Source organism: Pristis pectinata, chromosome 34 (assembly GCF_009764475.1).
Source record: "Pristis pectinata isolate sPriPec2 chromosome 34, sPriPec2.1.pri, whole genome shotgun sequence".
In the NCBI taxonomy this organism is placed as follows: domain Eukaryota; kingdom Metazoa; phylum Chordata; class Chondrichthyes; order Rhinopristiformes; family Pristidae; genus Pristis; species Pristis pectinata.
Window position 1 is genome coordinate 12948277 of NC_067438.1, and position 22283 is coordinate 12970559.

General features: G+C 47.8%; 2 protein-coding genes across 3 annotated transcripts in view; both read right to left on the bottom strand.

Moving 5' to 3' along the window:
• The window catches only part of LOC127585959 (uncharacterized), a 38865-nt gene extending 28118 nt beyond the window's left edge, over nt 1–10747 (bottom strand). The window contains exons 1-2 of the mRNA XM_052043715.1: nt 10665–10747; nt 5743–8269 (exon numbers count right to left, since the gene is read on the bottom strand). The gene's annotated coding sequence lies outside the window, so the exon portion shown is untranslated. The remainder of the gene's footprint in view (nt 1–5742; nt 8270–10664) is intronic.
• LOC127585889 (uncharacterized) overlaps nt 1–22283 on the bottom strand; it is a 62127-nt gene that overhangs the window by 9508 nt on the left and 30336 nt on the right. For both annotated transcript variants that reach the window (XM_052043604.1, XM_052043603.1), the window contains exon 2: nt 4000–4126. In XM_052043604.1, coding sequence (XP_051899564.1) covers nt 4000–4087 — 88 coding nt within the window. In that variant the 5' untranslated portion in view covers nt 4088–4126. The remainder of the gene's footprint in view (nt 1–3999; nt 4127–22283) is intronic.

Here is a 22283-nt window from a genome sequence, read left to right on the forward strand (position 1 = left end):
CTTGAAACGTTCACTTCTTCTCCTTCCACAGATGCTGCCTGACCTGCTGAGTTTGGCACCCAACCTGTGGCAAGCGAAGAGTTAACAATCTCTGCCTGGGCCCAAAATCTCCTCCACTAGCCTCTCACTGTCACCTGGGATACATCATCTTTCTTTCCTTTCCTCTCTTTTTATTATATTTCAAATTAATAAAAATAATGATTATACACATGATACAAAGAGATCAGGATTGCAATAATAATAATTACCATATACAAACACAAACAGAAAGTTATATGATCTGAACCTCCCAATCTCTTGATAATTAAACATGAGAAAGATTTAAAAAGAAATTTGATTATATGAGAAAACCCCAAACGTAAAAAAAACAGGAATAATAAACAAAAACTAACCAAGAACTAAACAAAAGCCAGGCTGTCATACATCTTCATGTAAAAGCATTATTATGTCATAAACTCTACTCCTCTTTTTTGAATAGAAACTTATTGAAAAAGATTCGGAAAGGGTCAACTTGCATCATATGAAAATGCTGGATAAATGCGCTCCAAGTTTCTTCAAATTTAACCGAAGGATGAACGGTACCACTCTTAATTTTTTTCTAAGTTTAAACATGTTATAGTTTGGGAAAACCATTGGAATGTAGTAGGGGGTTTAGGATCTTTCCATTTAAATAGAATGGATGTTCTGGCCTTTAATGTACAAATGCAATACAACAAGCTGAAGCATATAAATGGCCAGAATCCATCATTGGTTACCCAAAAATTGCAGTAATAGGATGAGGTTGTAAATCAATACTCAATACCACTGAAATAATATTAAAAATACCTTTCCAATATTTTTCCAAAAGAGAGCAGGACGAAAACATATGTGTCAGGGAAGCCACCTCAGAATTACATCTGTCATAGATAGGATTTATTTGGTTATAAAAACGAGCTAACTTATCCTTAAACATATGGGTCCGATGAACCACCTTAAACTGTATCAAAGAGTGTCTCGCACACATTGAAGAGGTATTAACTAATTGGAGAATGTTCATCCATGTTTCAAAAGGTAAAAGTATCCGAAGTTCTCTTTCCCATCCATTCTTAATTTTATCAGATATCCCTAGACATATTTTCATAATCAGATGATAAATTATTGCGATCAAGGCCTTCTGAGAAAGGTTAAAATCTAATTTTTGCCGTAATTTCAATTTGATGTAGTATCGGAAAAGTAGGTAAAGTAACATTTAACAAGTTTCTAGTCTGTGAATATTTTTAAAAATGTGATGTAGGCAAATTGTATTTATTAGACAACTGTTCAAAAGACAAGAAACAGTTGTCAATGAATAGATCATGAAAATGTGTTGTTCCTTTCATTCTCCATAAAGAAAAAGCTAAATCAATTCTAGATGGTTGAAAGAAAACATTGAATAGAATAGGACTTGATAAGATAAATTTATACAACCCAAAAAATTTATGAAATTGAAAACATATTCGTATTGTGTGTTTAGTTATTGGATTAATCATTTGTTTATTCAATTTAGTAAATGCAAAGGCGAGCGAGGCTCCTAAAATAGAGGCCAACGAAAACCCTTGCACTGACTCATGCTCCAGATTCACCCATCGTGGACATTGAATTACGTCTAAATCTTGTGTCCAAAAAATTAAATATCGAATATTAATGCCCAATAGTAAAATCTAAAGTTAGGCAAAGCCATACCGCCATCCTTTTTTAATTTCTGTAAATATTTCTTACTTAACCTTGTGTTTTTATTCTGCCATATATATGAAAGAATTTTAGAATCAATAGTATTGAAAAAAGTATTTAAAGATAAAGATTGGAACTGCCCAAAATAGATACAAAAGTTCAGGTAAAATAGTCATCTTAGCCGCATTGATTCGATCAATCAGTGATAGGGACAATGGGGACCATTTAGTAAACAATTGTTCAACATGATCTATTAAGGGTAAAAAGTTAACTTTAAATAAATCCTTATGCTTCTTGGTAATTTTAACACCCAATTAAGTAAAATAATCAGTCACTGATCTGAATGGTGATTGCCTATAGATTGGAACTTGCATATTTAATGGAAAAAGCTCACTCTTATTAAGATTTAATTGAGAGCCAGAGAAACCACTAAATTGAGCAAGCAGTGATAATCTGCAGGGATGGATTTCTCAGGGTTAGAGATATAAAGTAACGGGTCATCTGGATATAATACCTTATGGGTCCCCTTTCCACGAGTGATACCAGAAATATTGGAAGAGTCACGAAGAGCAATTGCCAAGGGTTCCAAGGCAATATCAAATAGTAAAGGACTTAAAGGGCAGCCCTGTCTAGTCCCTCAAACAAGACTGACAAAGGGGGATTTCTGATTATTGGTAAGTACAGAAGCCAAAGCTGTATGATATATCAATTTAATGGCGGATATAAAATTTTGACTAAAATTAAATTTCTCAAGCGTGTTAAATAAATATTGCCATTCGACTCTTTCAAACACCTTCTCGGCATCAAGCGAGAGAACACATTCTGGAGTTTTAGATGAAGGGGTATATGCAATATTCATTAACCTCCTAATATTAAAATGCAAATACCGATTTTTAATAAACCCTGTCTGCTCGTCAGAAATAATTTGTGGAAGTACATTTTCCAGTCTAGTAGCCAATATTTTGAGAAAAAACCTTGGAGTCCGCATTCAATAAGGAAATAGGTCTGTATGATGCACATTCAGTAGGATCTTTTTTTTTGGAATTAAAGAAATAGATGCTTCATAAAAAGGATTGTGGTAATTTACCTACAGGTAAGGCATCTTTAAAAATTTTACATAACATAGGAAAAAGAAGATCAGAAAAAGAATTTAAAAATTTTACTGTACACCCATCGAGAACAGGTGCTTTACCAGAATTCATCGAAGAGATAGCTTTCTTTATTTCTTCCTCCGAAATGGGTTCATCTAATGTTAAACATTCGTTAAGTGGTAATTTCGGAATATTCAATTTCCTTATAAGTTTGTGCATTCAGGTGGAATCTCAGGAAATTCTGATTGATATAAAGGAGTAGAAAGTGCTCGAAAAGATTTATTAATTTGACCATGGTCAACCGTCAAATTACCGTCTTGTTTACGAACTTTAATAATCTGACGTTTAGCCGAAGCAGCTTTTAGTTGATTGGCCAATAATTTACCAGATTTGTCACCATGAATATAAAACTGACTCTTAGTTTTGAGTAATTGATTTTCAATTAGGGATGTGGGATACATCATCGGCCCTGAGGATTTATCCACCGAGGCATCCTTTCTAATAATGAAATGTCCTGGAGTTTCATCATCACAGTCACTGATTTCCCCAACCGTGTGCTTGTCCTTGGTGAATATACATTGGCGGGATCAATTTCAGACCTCCCCTTAGTGACTTGGTTCCGTCACCAGACTTTTTGTCCCGAATGTGCCCTACTCTTTCCCTGGTTACCCTCTTGCTCTTAATAAACCTAAGATCTGGGGGATTTTCCTTACCCTGTCCGCTGGTAATATTTTGTGTCCCCCCTCCCCCACCCTTTGTCCGGCTCATTACTTGTTTAATTTCACCACCCAGTGAATTTCCTGAATGCCTTCCATCCCCCACTCACGGTTTCAGTTCTCTATACCTGTTCTTCTCTTCTCTACATCTAACCTTCAATATCCCTTGACATCCCAGTTTCCTTGGACTTGCTAACCTTGTATTTCCCCCTTATGGGAAAATGTTGGCCCTAACCTTTGATTGCTTTCCTTTTGAATGCTCCCACTTGTCAGATGGAGACTTACCTGCGAATAGCTGCTCCCAGTCTACTTCTGCCAGCTACGTCCGTATGATATTGAAATCGGCCTTACTGCAATTCAGGAACTTTATTCCCAGACCATCCTTATCCCTCAGCATAACTGCATTGAAACCTACAGAGTTCTGGTCACTGTCCTGAGGTTTGTAACCTGAATCTACAATGCAGCATTGACCACTACTAATTCATGTGATGGTATTCCAATACCTGGGATCAGGGTGTCTGACCGGCAGTCGTACAGCATTCCCAACTGGAACGGACGGCCCAGAGTGGCCAATTGCTTCACCTCATTCATCACTGCACCAGGAGCTGGAGACGCAGGAAACTCAGTGACCTGAAACGGAAAATGTAATGATAAATAAAAAGATGAATTCAGTCGGCACACATCAGGCAACGTGTTACAGATGCTCCTGTTTAGAGATGAAGTATCCGAGATCAGGCTCTGGATGTAATACCCTAAAACACTGATAATCCGGTGTCTGCTTGCTCATGAGTCCTCACTGTCTGCAGATCTGTCTACTCATGAGGTTGACTGTATATTACTGGAAGTGTACAAGTGGTGTGTGGTGGGAGCCAGGGTCCAGAAGGTTTTGCAACTTAAAACATTCATCAAAAATATGCACTAGAAAGTTGTATCTCACATCAGTACAGTCATTGTACAGATACATTAGTGACAATGTGCTCAGTATCACTGACCCTGTGTACAGTGAGATGGGTATCTCATGCAGTGGGTCTCCATGTACATTTTTGGACAGCAGTGTAAGAGCCCCTCCAGCTAGCCTTGCCAGTGAGATCCATCAGTTACTTCCTTGGCCCCCGTCTGCACCAGTCTGAACTCCACACCTCCCTTCCAGTTCCCTGTGCTGGCTGGCATTGTGTCTCCTCGGATCCAGTCACTCTCAGTTACCGACCGTGGTGTTATTCCACCCCTGAAACAAGTTCCCCGCCCTCTCCTCTGCACACGGCCTTCGTATCTCCGGGCTAATATTCCTTTCATCGCCCTGAGCACCTTCCCCCACATATGTGCACGGTTGTCCCCAGAACATCCCCGGCCAGATTTCCATTCCTGTCATAGAACTGAGGCTCTCCAGAAGCCCTTAGGTTTGCTGGTGTGGCGGTGATATAGAACAGGGAACGGTACAGCACAGGAACAGGCCATTCGGCCCACCATATCTGCGCTGACCATGATGCCAAATAAACTGATCCTCTCTGCCTGCAAATGGTCTTTATCCGTCTATTCCCCGCCTGTTCATTTATCTGCCTGAAGCCTTCTGAAATGGTGCTGTTTGATCTGTTTCTGTCACGTTCCCTGGCAGCGTGTTCCATGTACCGACCACCTTCTGTGGAAAGCAACTTGCCTCCTCACTCTCCTTTAAACTTTTCCCCTCTCACCTTAAACCTTTGCCCTCTACGATTTGACCTTACCACCCTGGTACTCTGACTATCTATCCTAGATATGTCTTTCGTATTTTCATAAGTTTAATAATCTTAGGGCAAATCACCACTGAGAGCAGCATTATAATGTTGAATATGACATGAACATTGCTGACTACAACAAAACCACGGGATGCAGATTGTTATTGAGTGTTTACCGTCGGTCAGTGAACAAGTGATGGGCTGATTTGTTTAACTGGCCCGCAAGTTGGTGTCACTCACACACACACACAACACACACACACACACACACACACACACACACACACACACACACACACCCATATACACAGACACACCCGCTCACATGCATACCCACACTCAGACAGACAAACCCCCGCCCACACCGACACCCCCACACAGACAGATCCTCAGACCCACCCCCACACACAGAAAACCCCCACACAGAGACACACACACAAACACACCCCCACACAGAGAGACACACGATCATACACACGCTCACACACTCCCACACTTGCACTCAACAGATGGACATGAACCTGTCTCACTCACTGGTAGATGAAGCCTCCGTCTGCAGCTGACAGGGGATTGCAGCTTGTCAGTTGTATGGATGGTCTTGCTGGCAGTCCCCTCCAGCCCTCTCAGCACGTCGGTCGGACTTGGAACCTCATAGGGCTGACTAGAAGCCCGGTGCTGGGAGCTCTGATGTGCCGAGACGCTTTCAGCAGATCCTGGAGTTGACACCGATGCAAGTGGGCATATATGCAGGGAAAGGATGTCCCAGAATTGTGCAAGGGCTGCAGTGGTTTCCCACTCTGCAGCAGACTGGGACGCAGTTCTGCAAACTACCTTTCTGTTTCATTCATCAGTTTCATTCTTCTACACAAAGAGACTTTCCGAGAAACAGTGAACAGAATGATGATGGAAGTAATATTTTCAATAATGAAAGTACCAAAAAAATCTTAACACTATTTTAATGTGGATTATTGCACATTGTATCTGCTTTTACAATCTTTCCAACTATTTGTCTTTCTCTACCTGCACTGCATTTTCTCTGTATCTGTAACACTAGATTCTGAATTCAGTTTTTGTTTCATTTTGCATCAGCTCGATGTACCAGCTAGATCTGTCTGGATGGCAAGCAAACAAAAGCTTTTCGCTGTATCTCGGTACATCTGAAATTACTAAACCTACTCCCAAATTTTCACCCCCTCCTCCAAACACCCCACATACACACTGGGGACAATTTACAGAGGCCAATTGACTGACCAGCCTCCACGGTGGGAGGGAACTGGAGCACCCGGTTACAGGGAGAACGTGCAAACTCCACACAGACAACCCCCGAGGGCAGGACTGAACCTGGGTCTCTGGCACTTCGAGGCAGAGGCGCTACCAGCAGCACCACTGTGCCACCCACGTATGAAAGGTGCAGAAGGGGCAGACATTTTAAAGCGCATCCTGGAGATGGGCAGATGCAGGCAGGTCAATACTGACTGCATGAAAAGGCACATGTAGTCAGGTTGATATCAGTGGCGTAATGTAGACCGGCTGGAAAAGATTGGAGGTGGGATATAGACAGGGTCATATAAACAGGCTGATGTCGACTGTCCAACACTGAAACACCGAGATTGACTGTCTGCTTTATTCAGGTCTGTGTTGACAAGCTGATGATACAGATAGCGTGATATAAACAGGCTGAGAGAAATAGGCCTCTGGAGGCAGGCAGATATTGACAGCCTGGCACAAGCAGATCGCTATAGAGGGCCTGGTACGGATGGGCTGATACAGATATGGACAGGGGAAAGGAGATGTAGTGATAAATGAAGTCTGATGTACACAGTCAGATATAGAGAACTTGATAATGAGCAGACAGACTGAGTTAGAATGCCTATTACAGGCAGATATAAGGCGGTCAATGGGAACAGGTGGATGTAGTCAGGTCAATGTGGAACGGCCAAGAACGACAGGCTGATGTAGACAGAGCCACATTGACAGGATGTTACCGACCAGCCGATATAGAACGTCTGATATTGACGGGCTGATAAACAGAGGCCAAAATTGACAAGGTAGTCAATAAAGGCTCTATTTGACAGTCAGATATAGACAGGTTAATGTACAAGCTAGTGTCGGCAGCGTGGAGAAGAGAGGCTGATATCGACAGATCGAGATAGACAGGCCAGTATGGAGAAACTGATATAAACAGACTGAGGCAAACAGTCCAGCGTCGAAAGGCTGAGACAGACAGGTTGACATAGAAAGGCTAAAGTAGATTGGCCAATGTATACTGACCAGTGGACACAGCCCATATAAGCAGGCCAGTGCATTCAAGCCAATATGTACCAACCGATGAAAACAGGCCAACGTATACTGACTAATGTACACAGACCATATATGCAGGCCGATGACAGGAGAGGAAGGTGCAGCATGGACCCAAATAAGGGAGGGAGGTGGGGAGGGGAGGCAGTGGGAGGAGTGTGTGTGTGATGGGCAAATGGAGAGGGTGGAGGGGAAAGAGATCGGGTGATGGGGGCCGGTTGGTCCAGGAGCAGAGAGAAAAGAGAAAAGGGACAGAGGGGGGGCAGTTGCCAGAAGCTGGGTGACTGGTAGAATCTGGGGGGGGGGGGGATTTCATGGGGATAGAGAATAAAATGGGAATTAATGTAGGATCTGTGTTGAGTTCCCCTTCCCTGGGAAAAGGCTGTGTGCGTCCACGCTCTCTACATCCCTCATGATTGTATACACCTCTACAAGGTCACCTCAATCTTCTACACAATAAAGTCCCAGCCTGCCCAACCTCTCCCTATAACTCAGACCCTTGAGTCCTGGCAGCATCATTAATTTCCTCTGCACTCTCTCCAGTTTGATGATGTCTTTCTGGAACAGGACGACCAAAACTGCACAGAGACTGACGTGGTGGTGGTAATACCATTGAATGCCAGTAGTAGGCGATTAGACTTGTTGGAGGTGGTCTTTGCCTGGTGCTTCTGTGGCTTGAATGTTACTTATCTTCTAACAGCCCGTGCCTGACTGTTGTCCAAGTCTCTCTCCACGTCCATGTAAACTGATTCATCATCCAGACCTAAGGTGCAAGTGAAGCCAATGCACTGAGTTTTGGGAACTCTGACACAAACAGTGAAGAGGTAAGTGGGAAAAATGTCCCCCCCCCCAAGTGGAGAACGTTATCATTCTGCTTTCTGTCACGCTTGTATTTTAACAGACAAATCAAAACAAACAAAAAAATTGCTCAGCAAGTCAGGCTTTAGCTGTGGAATGACAAACCAGGTTAACGTTTCTGGTCCGAGACCCTTCCTCAGATACAGTTATAGAGTCATGGGAGTTGGTGCAGCATGGAAACAGACCCTTTGGCCCACCACGTCAATGCAGACCATTATACATCTATAGAAGTCCCATTTGGTCTGTCTCCTTCTCTGCCTGGATGATTCAAGTGCTCGTCCAAATACTCCTTAAAGCATGTGAGGGTGTCTGCCTCCACCAGCCTCTCAGGAAGTGCGTTCCAGATTCCAAAACTGTCCACCCCCCGCCCCTCAGGGGAAAAGAATCCTACATAGATCCCTTCTGAATTTCGCATCCCTTTACTCTCAATCTATCCCATCTTGGTTTGGATAGTGCCGCTGTGGGGAAGAGTTTCTCACTCTCAACCCTGTCGATGCTCCTCATGATTTTGTATACCTCTATCAGAGTGTCTTAGTGATGAGATGAACCCAATGTCCAGATGAAGGGTCTCGACCCGAAATATCAACTGCCCTCCACACACATTACACGTGGAAGAAACGTGATAGAAAATTGAGAAGGCTCTCGAATTTCTGCAGCAGGGGAGCTAGAGGGTTAACTTTTGTTCTGCTGATAACTTAGGATTTAGGTGATGAACTTTGCCTCAGGCTTCTGTTTCCTGTCCGTCACTTCCCACGTAGGATGCGGCAATCTAATTATACTTTGACTCTTGGAAGCGCTAAACTAGGGCTGAACCCATGGTTGCTCACTTCTGCTATTCACTTCTGCTATTTGTGCTTGGGTGCTCGTAGTCACGTACACTTAGAACATAGAACTGGCAGATGAGATTCAATGTTGAGAAATGTGCCGTTGTACACTTTGGAATAAGAAATAAACGGGCAGATTATTAGAAACATAGAAAACCTCCAGCACAATTCAGGCCCTTCAGCCCACAAAGCTGTGCCAAACATGTCCCTACCTTAGAAATTACTAGGCTTACACATAGCTCTCTATTTTTCTATGTACCCATCCAAAAGTCTCTTAAAAGACCCTGTTGTATCCGCCTCCACCACGGTTGCCGGCAGCCCGTTCCACACACTCACCACTCTCTGAGTAAAACACTTACCCCTGACATCTCCTCTGTACCTACTCCCCAGCACCTTAAACCTGTGTCCTCTTATGGCAACCATTTCAGCCCTGGGAAAAAGCCTCTGACTATCCACATGATCAATGCCTCTCATCATCTTAAACACCTCTATCAGGTCCACCTTCATCCTCCGTCGCTCCAAGGAGAAAAGGCCGAGTTCACTCAACCTGTTCTCATAAGGCATGCTCCCCAATCCAGGCAGCATCCTGGTAAATCTCCTCTGCACCCTCTCCATGGCTTCCACATCCTTCCTGTAGTGAGGCAACCAGAAGTGAGCACAGTACTCCAAGTGGGGACTGACCAGGGTCCTATACAGCTGCAACATTACCTCCTGGCTCCTAAATTCAATTCCACGATTGATGAAGGACAATACACCGTATGCCTTCTTAACCACAGAGTCAACCTGGCAGTTGCTTTGAGCGTCCTATGGTCTCAGATCCCAAGATCCATCTGATCCTCCACACTGCCAAGAGTCTTACCAAAAATACCATATTCTGCCATCATATTTGAGCTACCAAAATGAACCACTTCACACTTAACTGGGTTGAACTCCACCGGCCACCTCAACCCATTACGTATGCTATCTATGTACCGCTGTAACCTCTGACAGCCCTCCACACTATCCACAACACCTCCAACCTTTGTGTCATCAGCAAACGTACTAAACCATCCCTCCACTTCCTCATCCAGGTCGTGAATAAAAATCACAAAAAGTATGGGTCCCAGAACAGATCCCTGAGGCACACCACTGGTCACCGACTTCCACGCAGAATATGACCCGTCAACAACTACTCTTTGCCTTCTGTGAGCAGCCAGTTCTGGATCCACAAAGCAATGACCCCTTGGATCCCATGCCTCCTTACTTTCTCAATAAGCCTTGCATGGGGTGCCTTATCAAATGCCTTGCTGAAATCCATATACATTACATCTACTGCTCCTCCTCCATCAATGCGTTTAGTCACATCCTCAGACAATTCAAACAGGCTCGTAAGGCAGGACCTGCCCTTGACAAAGCCATGCTGACTATTCCTAATCATACTATACCTCTCCCAATGTTCATTAATCCTGCCTCTCAGGATCTTCTCCATCAACTTACCAACCACTGATGTAAGACTCACTGGTCTATAATATCCTGAGCTATCTCTATTCCCTTTCTTGAATAAGGGAACAACGTCCGCAACCCTCCAATCCTCCGGAACCCCTCCCATCCCCATTGATGATGCAAAGATCATCGTCATAGGCTCCACAATCTCCTCCCTCACCTCCCACAGTAGCCTTGAGTACATCTCATCCAATCCCGGTGACTTATCCAACGATGCTTTCCAAAAGCTCCAGCATATCCTCTTTCTTAATATCTACATGCTCAAGCTTTTCAGCCTGCTGCAAGTCCTCATTACAATCACCAAGATCTTTTTCCATAGTGAATACTGATATAAAGTATTCATTACCTCTGCCATTTCTTCCGGATCCATACACACTTTCCCACTGTTACCCTTGATAGGTCCTTTTCTTTCACGTCTTATCCTCTTGCTCTTCACATACTTGTAGAATGTCTTGGGTTTTCCTTAATCCTGCCTGCCAAGGCCTTCTCGTGTCCCCTTCTGGCTCTCCCCATCTCCTTCTTAAGCGCCTTCCTGTTAGCCTTATACTATTCCAGATCTCTAACATTACCGAGCTCACTGAACCTTGTGTAACCTTTCCTTTTCTTTTTGACTAGATTTATTACAGCCTTTGTACACCACGGTTCCTGTATCCTATCGTAACCTCCCTGTCTCATTGGAACATACCTACGCAGAACTCCACACAAATATCTCCTGAACATTTGACACATTTCTTCTGTATTTTTCCCTAAGAACATCTCTTCCCAATTTTAAGCTTCCAATTTCCTGTCTGAGAACCTCATAATTCCCTTTACTCCAATTAAATGCCTCTCTAATCTGTCTGTTTCTATCTCTCTCCAATGATATTGTATAGAATTATGATCACTATCTCCAAAATGCTCTCCAACAGAGAGGTCTGATACCTGACCAGGTTCATTTCTCAATACCAAATCAAGCGCAGCCTCTCCTCTTGTAGGCTTATCTACATATAGTGTCAGGAAACCTACCTGAACACACTTAATGAACTCGACCCCATCTAAACCCCTTGCCGTATGGAGATGCCAAGCCATATTTGGCAAACTAAAATCTCACATCACAACAACTCTGTTACTATCACACCTTTCCAGAATCTGTTTCCCTATCTGCTCCCTTATATCCCTGTTACTATCGGGCGGCCTATATAAAAAAAACAATAAATTTATTGACCCCTTCCCGTTCATAACCTCCACCCACAGACACTCTGTAGATAATCCCTCCATGTCGTCCGCCTTCTCTGCAGCCGTGACACTATCTCTGATCAACAGTGTCACTCCCCCACCTTTTTTGCCACCCTCCCTGTCCACTCTGAAATATCTAAAACCCGGCACTTGAAGTAACCATTCCAGTCGCTGAGCCGACCAAGTCTCTGTAATGGCCACCACATCATAGCTCCAAGCTCTAAGCTCATCCGCCTTTTTCACTGTACTCCTTGCATTAAAATAGACACATCTCAAACCGTCGGTCTGAGCACATCCCTTCTCTATCCCCTGCCTGTCCTACCTCGTACTGTCTACAAGCTTTCTCTATCTGAGAGCCATACGCTTCTCTCCCAGTCTCTTCAGTTCCGTTCCCACCCCCAATATAAATAAATATTTTAATATAAATATTAAAAGGTTAAAAGTAAAGGTTTAATCTCTTGGTCGGCAGAGCTGCAGAACTCCGCTTTTAGGAGTCTGGGCTCTCCGGGATATGATGCTGCAATAAAGATTTCTGAAGAAGATGCTTTCCGAGTCCGTGTGATTAAATACTTTTCCGCAACAACTGGCGACGAGGATGGGATCCTCTTAGTGTCCTAACACCTTCCAAGTTGGTGAAGAACTACTGGACGGACACTATTTAGCAGGATCCCTGAGAAGAACCCAGGCGGAGAAAGGTACTTCCCAAGTTCGGAGAGTTGGTGTCCTAGCTGAAAGGGGGACGGCCTGTTTTCCGCGCAAAGGGCGCCACTAGCTGAAAGGGGGGCGGCCCGAGAGAAAAAAAATGCCTCAGCTGAAATGGGGGGGGGGGGGTGTGGTTGGTGTGGCGACATATGTAGCTACCATTGGTTAAAGATCGGAGGATCTGCTGAGGAAATCTGAAAACCACCGGTGAGCGCTGTAGATCAGGTTTTGAGGAAATCATTGAGTGCGCGGCGTAACTGTATTGTTTTTCAGACAATGGGAAGTGCCAGCAGTCGAGGGACTACTCCTGCTCCTGCGGGCCCGGCCCAACAAGTGAGATCACAAGGGACCTTAAAAGTAAGTAGGAAAACAGAAAAAAAGAATGAAGACGGTAAATAAGGCTCGGCGGAAGGTAGGAGATCCTCGTGTGCCTCCAGGGTCGCCGTCAGACACCGTGATCCGGGAAACCGGCGATGACAGATATGCCGTTACCTTTGGCAGTGACCTGTATGGGTGGTTAAGATTCCTCTTTTCCAAACCTGGTGGGATGAAGTAGCAAATGGGAATGGGGACCCTAATTGGGATTTTAAGTATATGATGGGGTGTTTTGAAAAATGGATGAAAGTGGCTAAAACCACCAGCTCGACAGTAGCCGGCTGACTCAGTGAAAATGGCCCCAAAGATTATGATAGGGGATGTTCCAACACTTTAAGCCTTGGACCTCCTCAGAGGCCCGAGCAATGGTGGCGGAAGCTCCCAACCCAGTAAAAAGACCAGCCGCGTTTTTTAGTTGGCTGGAGCAAATATGTGAAATCTATAAGCCCCTTTCGGCAGAGCTGAGAACATTAATGAGATACTCATATGGGAGCTCTTGGGCCGCCCTGAGGGACACCCTCCAAGTCCCGCCGGGGGAAAATGGAGATGAGTGAACCGACGATACTCTAGTCCGTCAAGGAAATGAATATCTACAGCATTGACTAAAAAAAAACACAGGGATAAAGAAGCCATGACGAGAGTTGCCCAGAGGCATGGGGATTTGAGAGACGTCACCAGATGTCTGCAAAAGAAGGATGAAGGAGCCCCTGACTTTTGAGCCCGATTCCAGAACACCTGGGAGGAATATGCCGGGGTCCCCTTGGAAGAAAACGGCCCACTGGCTGTTCAAACGTTGCTCAATTGCATGTTACCCCAGCAGGCACAGGCTTTTAAAATGAGAAACCTAAATTGGCAGGCTATGTCATGGCCGCAAATTTTACTGACAAGAGCAGGGCAGGAGAAATTGGAAGAGGAGCCATGCTCAAGGTCAGAGAAGGGATAGGTCTCAGGATATATGTAGGAAAAGTAGGGCCATTGGGCTCGGGAGTGTCGAAGTGCCCCCTGTAGGGAACCGGCAGGACAGGCCAAGCAAACTAAGGGAGGAGTGACTTCCTTCTCTTTATGGTAACCTTTTCCCGCAAGAATGGTGGGGGGGGGGGGGTGGGGGGGGTGCCATGGAGGGTGGTGGTACAGGGAACAGTAATACCACTTTCCCACGACTCCGAAACGTAACCCATGGTAACCCTCGGGATTGGAGACACTCATCTGCGAGCCTTGGTTGATACCGGCGCTATCATGTCCTCTGTACTCCCCTTAGTCAGATGACCCCTTTGTCAGCGAAAGGTAGTAATTCTGGGAGTGGCCGGTGTTCCCTTGACCAAGCCCTTATCGGAAGAAGTTACTCTGTCCCTCGGTGATCGTGGAATAGAAGAGACTCTAATAGTTTCCGAGACCACTCCCCTACCTCTATTGGGACGCCAAGCTCTTTGCAAATTGGGGTCCACTATTTACTGTACCCCTCAGGGCATGTATATGGAAGTGCCCTCCCCCCGCGCACATCAGCTGACTTCCCTGCTCATTGAACCTGAAACCGCGCCGGTGCCTGTGCTATACTGCTGGCAGTTGAAGAGTAACCCTTTCCATGAAGTGCTGATTCAACTGAGGCAGGTCCTAAAGAAGAGGACCTCTGTGAGACTTTGGGGTATATTCTGCAGGTTGTACAGAATAATTCCTGATTGCACTGTACTGCCTGCTATACTACAGAAGATGACCCAGAGTACAGGAAGAGGGCATCCACTTCTGAAGGGAATGAAATATACCCGCAACCCTGTCTTTATTTCGGAAGGGCTGGGTATTCCGGTAAACTTAACCGCAAAACAGAGGCCCCTATATCGCCAGGGGACAGATTCCGTACCTCATTTAACCATCGCTGGACGTCCGCCCAATCATGCGAAACAGATAGGTCCAGCGATAAAACCATTGCAATCAGCAATCGGAGTAAAGACCTAGAGTGGTTCGGGCCAGAAGAGGGATGAGGATACCTGTCCGGAATTTCTTATTTGTCAGGAGCTGCGTCCTGCTATCGGGCAAAGATCCAGAGGCAGCAGCTACCCGAGGCGCCAGGTCCAGCAGACCCCTTGGCATTAGAGGGGGTAGATGCAAAATTATGGGCCTTGCACAAGACGCATGTGGGCCGGGTACTCAGTGCAAAGGACCATTGTGTCACACTGAAGAAAAATGCCGTCTTGCCATGTGTTAGACAATACCGATTGGCCCCAGAAGCAGAAGAAGGCACAGCCCCGGTGATAGATTCATTGCTCCAACAAGGGGTTCTTAAACCCACTTTTAGCCCCTGTAACACACCTATACTACCCATACCTAAAATCGGACGACCCAGTGAGTGGCGTTAACAAAATTGTGATTCCAATATCTCCATTGGTGCCTGACGTCAACGTGATTCTCTCGTCTATTCCTGCCGATGCTACAGTATATACCGTAGTTGACCTGTGTTCCACGTTTTTCTCCATCCCCCTCCAATCGGAAAGCCAATATCTGTTCGCCTTTACGTACTGGCGACAGCAATACACTTGGACTCGATTGCCCCAGGGTTACACCGAAAATCCAGCCGTGTACGCAGCAACAGTTAAGCACGACTTGGACGAATGCCAGCTCGGAGGGAACTCCACTCTGTTACAGAACGCCGATGACATCCTAGTAGCGTCCAGTAACCTATCAGAATGCGTAAAGGACTCGATAACTGTGCTCCAGTTTTTAGCTGGCCGCGGGCACAGAGTGTAGAGTCTAAGCTACAATTCTGCCAGCCGCAGTTGCAGTACCTTGGTTTCTCTTTGAAGGCTGGAGTACGAGAGATAGGGCCGAACGGAATACAAGCCATCCTGCGAATACCACCGCCTCAAACAAAAAAAGGAAATTCTTTCCTTTATGGGAATGGTCGGCTACTGTCGGCAGTAGATACACGATTACCGTCTGCATGACGCTGTCCTCCGGGCTGCCGCTGCTAAGGATGCACCCGCGCAAGTGGAGTGGACTCCTGAGCGAGATGATGCTTTCCAGGCTCTCAAAACGGCAGTAATGACAGCCCCAGCGTTGGGCCTTCCCACTTATGGGCGTCCATTCCAGTTGCACGTCTGTGAAAAAGGAGGGTTCGCCACTGGAGTGCTCACCCAGAGCCCACGGAGGAGATCGAACATGACTGCCTTGCGGTTGTACAGCATTCCACTTTCCTCAGAGTGGATTTGCGAACGGACCCTCTTCCAAATCCCGACCTGATCCTTTTCACAGATGGGTCATCACATAGGCCGAGGGATGACTTGCTCCTGGCAGGGTATGCCATCGTTGATTTATACCAAACAGTTGAAGCATATGCAGTACCAACGGGGACTTCAGCACAGGCGGCAGAGTTCTCTGCACTCATACGTGCCTGTATACTGGCCAAGGATCAGACGGCCAATATATACACGGAGTCTCGTTACGCCTTTGGGCTGGTACATGGAAGAATAGGGGTTCCAATACATCGGGGGGAAAGTCCATTGAACATTCCCAGCTAGTGTTGAACTTACTTGAATCAATTCAGTTGCCCAAGCATTTAGCTATTATTAAGTGCAAAGCGCATACCAATGCAGCGGGCGAGATTTCCCAGAAGAATGCCCACAAGGTGGCAACCGCACAGAAACCAGTTCTACAAGCTCTCCGCGCCTCAAGTAACTCTCCCATCCCTGTTTTATAGTCTTCTGAATTACAGGTAGCACAGCAAAACTCTAGTCCACAGGAAGAACGGACACGGGAGAAGACACGATGCCATTATAGGGATGGTTTTTGGTTTCACCCAGATGGGCGGGTGGTATGTCCACGAAAGCTGTTTACGCCCCTGTGTCGCCTCGTACATGCACAGGCACACACGGGCAAAAGAGGGATGCAACATGCAATTGACCAATAATGGTACGCCCCCGGCGTAACCCCAACCATACAGGAAATCACTCGATCCTGTCTGATCCTGTCAGCAAAATAACCAAGGACTGAGGGCAGCCAAGTATGATCACCTCCCGATGCCTAAAATGCCCTTTGAAAATTAGCAAATTGATTTTGTACATATACCCTCAGCCTCGGGATATAAGTATATGTTGGTAATTGTGGTGTGGACATGTTCACCCGATGGGTAGAAGCCTACCCCACGCGAAACGATGATGCTCGGACGGTGGTAAATATACCTAGATATGGAATACCCATGGCAATAAACAGTGACTGAGGTACTCAGTTTACTGGTAGGATAGTGAAAGATTTAGTACAGGCAATGGGGTTTCAATGGAACTTGCATATTCCTTACCAACCTCAGTCATTCGGGATAGTAGAAAGGATTAATCGGGAATTATAAATGCCCTGTCCAAAGTATGCCAAGATAATAACTTGCTGTGGCCGGAAGCTCTCCCTGTAGTATTGTTGGCCTTGCGAAATAGGAAAAATAGGGCTACAGGAGTCACTCCCCATGAAGCCCTCATGGGACGCCCCAAGACTACAGGCATTCGGCACCCTATAACCACTGAAAAGTTGGCCTTGATTTGGAACGATGAACAAACTCTGGCGTATGCTCAAGCACTGTGTAAAACCGCCGCGGAACTGCATGAGAGAGTGAGGCAAGCCCAGCTTCCTGTGGGGGGCAGATGGCCCGGCTCATGCGTTTCAGCCAGGATACATGGTATATGTAAAAGAACTAAACAAGGAATCCCTTTCTCCTAGGTGGAAAGGACCCTGCACTGTGCTGCTGACCACTCGAATGGCCCTAAAGGTCAATGGAAAGGAGGACTGGGACCATGCTACGAGGTGCAAGCAGCACCACCAATTGAAAGATGAAGGACCTTCTGTTAGGACTAATGTTGGGGAGAGTGATGCTGAATGAGGGTCGGACCTGTCATACCTTCTTGTCCCTCTGCTACTCTTATGCAGAACAAAGTGGACAAGGGCCCTGCTGGGTCTGTGAGGAGCTGCCCCCGCACAGCCATGTGGCCCCTATGGTGGTGTCTCCACTCACAAAGGCTGAGGCCAATGTGATGATTTGCTTTGACGGTACCACGAAGAGCAGCATTGTTAACTGTACCAAAAATAGGTATCAGTGGCCCTGTGGGTTTGAGGGATGACACTACCGGTCCCCACCTAAAAATGAGACTGGACTGTTGCCCAGGGTTAGTGTCATCCCTCTCCCAGGGCCTGCAGTTACTGTATGTTACTGTAATCGTAACTCAAGCGCCCCCTATCAACTAGGAAATTCCTCCTGCACAACGAATACCACTGCCACTGAAGCGTCCCTTCTGCGGACCTTGAATGGTACATATTGGATTAGTGGACATAGGGCACTTCCTTGGTTGCCAGGAGAGAGTTATGAAATCCTGCAAGGAGTGGTACGGCTCACTGGCTCCCGTAAGGTTATAGATAAAGGCTGGAGTGGGTGTTGTTACCTGGCCTATCTTACACCCCGATTAAGAACCTTTAGAAATGTAACAGCTCACCCCCATTGGAAAAGACAGCAGTGAGCTATAACAGAATCTGAAAGGTATTGCATGGTACTTTTTCCCGCGTATGGGACTGCCCGAGCAGCCAGGGAAATAACTAAGATGGCAGCCGCTTTGGAGAAGCTAGCTAATGAGACGGCAGGTGTATTAGGGGAGGTACAAACACAGGTGAAGGATTTAACCACTGAAGTGGTCGCCCTCAGGATGGTAGCCCCGCAAAATAGAATGGCCTTAGTCTTATTATTGGCCGAAAGGGGAGGAACATGTGCCCTAATAGGAATGGAGCATTATACCTACATTCCCGATGCCTCAGAGAATATAACTGATCCCAGCCGGCACATTAGAGAAAAGATAAATGAGAGAAGGAAGATCGGGGAGCAATTTAGGACTTTTAGTGAGGGAACACAATGGTGGAATGTAATAGAGGGATGGTTTTCTGGCTAAGGAAGCTGGATCACCCATGAGATTATAACAGTGGTAATGATATGTGTACTAGGGTGTTGTGCAGCATTAAGGCTGTGGTGTAATCAATTAGTCAAAAGGGTATTTATAGACGGAGGCAGCCCCAAGATGGTCCCTATGTTGCCCCTGGTGGTTCGGAAGGGTAGTTGGGTGAGGAGGTGTACCCCAGCCTCGAATGTCCCTTCCCGGATGGGTATACTCCTCCGTATGAAGAGGAGGATGAGGTGTGTTGATCTAAAAGATCAACAAGGAGGGAACTGTGGAAGAAACGTGAAAGAAAATGAGGAATGTTCTCGAATTTCTGCAGGAGGGGAGCAAGAGGGTTAACTTTTGTTTTGCTGATAATTTAGGATTAAGGTGATGAACTTTGCCTCAGGCTTCTGTGTCCTGTCTGTCACGTCCCACGCAGGATGAGGCAATCGAATTGTACTTTGTTCCTTTAAAAGCTCTAGACTAGGGCTGAACCCATGGTTGCTCACTGATACTATTTGTGCTTGGATGCTCGTAGTCAGGTACGCTTGTAATATAAATAAAAGTTGTAATCTCTTGGTCCGGCAGAGCTGCAAAACTCCGCTTTCAGGAGTCTGGGCTCTCCATGATATCGTGCTACAATAAAGATTTCTGAAGCAGATGCCTTCCGAGTCCGTGTGATTTAATACTCTTCCGCAACACTACCTGACCTGCTGAGTTCCTCCAGCGTTTTGTGTGTTGCACCCACGTCTGTTGCTCCAGCAGTTCCGCCTGCTCGCAGCAGATGGCAGGGTTTAACTGCCTGACCATTTCAACAATGGCCCCCAAAATCATCTGTCTTCCTCTTGGGCCGCGGGGCTCGGATCTTCCGCTGCCCGCTGGCGCCCGTCGCCGGCACCCAGGACCGCACCGTCTGTTTCTGCACCGTCCTTCTGCAGGAGGTCAGCTAATTGGTGAGATCCAGGGCAGCACAGGGTCTGCCTCGGTGTAATCACACACACTCAGTGACTGACAGCAAGGACCCAGGGAGTCCAGGGAGGGGGAGGGAAAGGGGAGAGGGGGAGGGGAAGGAGGGGTAGAGGTTGAGGAGAGGGAGAGAGGAGGGAGGAGTGGAGGGAGAGAGGAGGGGAGGAAGGAGATGGAGGAGAGGAGGAGGTGTGGGGGAGGAAGAAGGAGGAAGTGGGGGCGTGGGGGAGAAGGAAGGGGGAGGGAGAGGTAGGGGATGGAGGGGAGGGGAGAAGGGGAGGGGAGGTTGTAGGAGGAGTGGGGAGGAGGGGAGGGAAAGGGGAGGTGGGGAGCAGACGGGAGGACGGAGGGGAGGAGGGAGGAGGTAGAGGAGGGGGTGTGGGTAGGAGGAGTGGGGAGGAGGGGAGGGGGTGGGGAGGATGGAGGGGAGGGGGTAGAGTGAGAGGAGGAGGGGGTAGGAGGAGTGGGGAGGAGGGGAGGATGAGAATGGAGCAGGGAAGGGTGAGGGAGGGGATAGAGGGGAGCGGGAGCAGCAGGAAGGGGTAGGAGTGGGAGAGGAGGGGGTGGGTAGGAGGAGTGGGAGGAGGGGGAGGGGAGGATGGAGGGGAGGGGGTAGAGTGGTGGAGGGGGGTGGGTAGGAGGAGTGGGGAGGAGGATGGGGACGGGAAGGAGGGGAAGAGGGATGGGAGGGGAGGAGCGTGAGGGGCGGAGGAGGGAGGGGGCAGGGGAGGTGGAATGGAGGGGGAGTGGGAGCGGAGGTGTGTGTGGAGGGGAGGGGGAGTGGATGGTGCGAGGGAGGGGAGTGGGGAGGGACGGATGGTGGAGTGGGGTAGGAAAGGAGGGGGAGGGTGGGGCGGGAGGAAGGATTTGGCAGAGGGAAGGGGAGAGGGGGAAGGGAGGGTGTGGGCTGGGAGGGAGGGGGAGAAGGGAGGGGAGGGAGGGGAAGGAGGGGAGGAGAAGGAGTGGGGGAGGAGGAACGGGGAGTATGAGGAGTGGGGGTAGTATGAGGGGAGGCGGTGGTGAGGGGGAAGGGGAGGAAGGGGAGGAGAAGGGGGTAGGAGTGGAGGGATTAGGGAGGTGGAAGATTGAGAGGAGGATTGAAGGGAGGAGGGGTGGAGGAGGAGGGGTAGGAGGTGTGGGGAGGAGGAGAGGAGGGGATGGAGGGGATGAGGAGGAAGGGGAGGAGGAGGGGGTAGGAGTGGAAGGAGGAGGGAGGATTGAGGGGAGGGGGGTGGAGGAGGAGGGGTAGGAGGAGTGGGGAGAGGAAGAAGGTGAGGGGCATGGGGAGGGGAGGAGCGTGTGAGGTGGAGAGGAGGGAGGGGCAGTGGTGGAGGGGAGGGTATTTGGATGGGAGTGGTGTGTGGAGGGGACAAGAGGGGGAAGGGGAGGGGGGAGTGGATGTTGGGAGGGAGGAGAGGGATGGGGAGTGGGGCGGTGGAGAGGGATGGGGAGTGGGGGAGGGGAGGGAGGGAGGGGAGAGGGGAGGGTGGGAGGGACGGAGGGAGGGGTAGGAGAGGGGAGGGCAGGAGGAGGAGAGGGGAAGTATTGGTGAGGGAGGTGGAGGGGCAGGGAGGGAGGGGAAGGAGAGGGAGAGGGGAATTGAGGGTGAGAGGGGAGGGTGGGAGGGAGGACGGAGGGGGTATGGTGTGGGGAGGGTGGGAGGAGGAGGCGAGGGTGGGAGGGGAGGGAGGCGGGAGTTGGCGGGAGGGGGTAGGGGAGGGAGAGGCAGGAGCAGAAGGGAGGGGAGGGAGGGGAAGAGGGAGGGGAGGGATGGGTGGAGGGTGAGAGGAGGGAGGGGGAGGGGTGAGGGGGAGGGAGGGGGAATGGAGGGGCAGGAGGCGGGGTGAGGGAGGAGAGTGGGGAGGGAAGGAAGAGGGGAGGAGGAGGGAGGAGGGTCTGAGTGACACACAAAATTCTGAGAGGCAGAGATAGGGTGGACAGTGAGAAACTTTTTTCTCTCCGTGGCAGAAGGAAGAGGTCTTCTGGGGAAATCAGGAAGATTGTTCTCAAGCAGCGGATGGTTGGAATCCGGCGCTCACTGCCTGAGGCGGAGACTCTCACAGCATTTAGGTGACTACTTGAATCGTCAAATCATGCAAGCAGAGTGCTGGGAAATGGGCGGGGTTTTGATAGCTGATTTATGGCTGGCATAGAAGTGGTGGGCCAAAGGGCCTGTTTATACTGTGAGACCCAGTGTTGGTATCACTAAAATTGGTTCATTGAGATTGACAGCCCATTCCCCCCGACCCAGCCTTATATACACCTTTATACAATCAGAAGCAGCTAATTATTGTGCAACATTCCGATCACTGTGTCACTGCACGGACTTACTGTACAATGAAGTGAAGGTCCACTGGTCAGGGTGAAGCCCTGCCTTTAGCACTTCCCTGGGAGAAGGAACGAAGCAGTAACTGCTTCCGACAGTAGTGGGAGCTGCCTCGTGTTTCAGCCTGTCCAT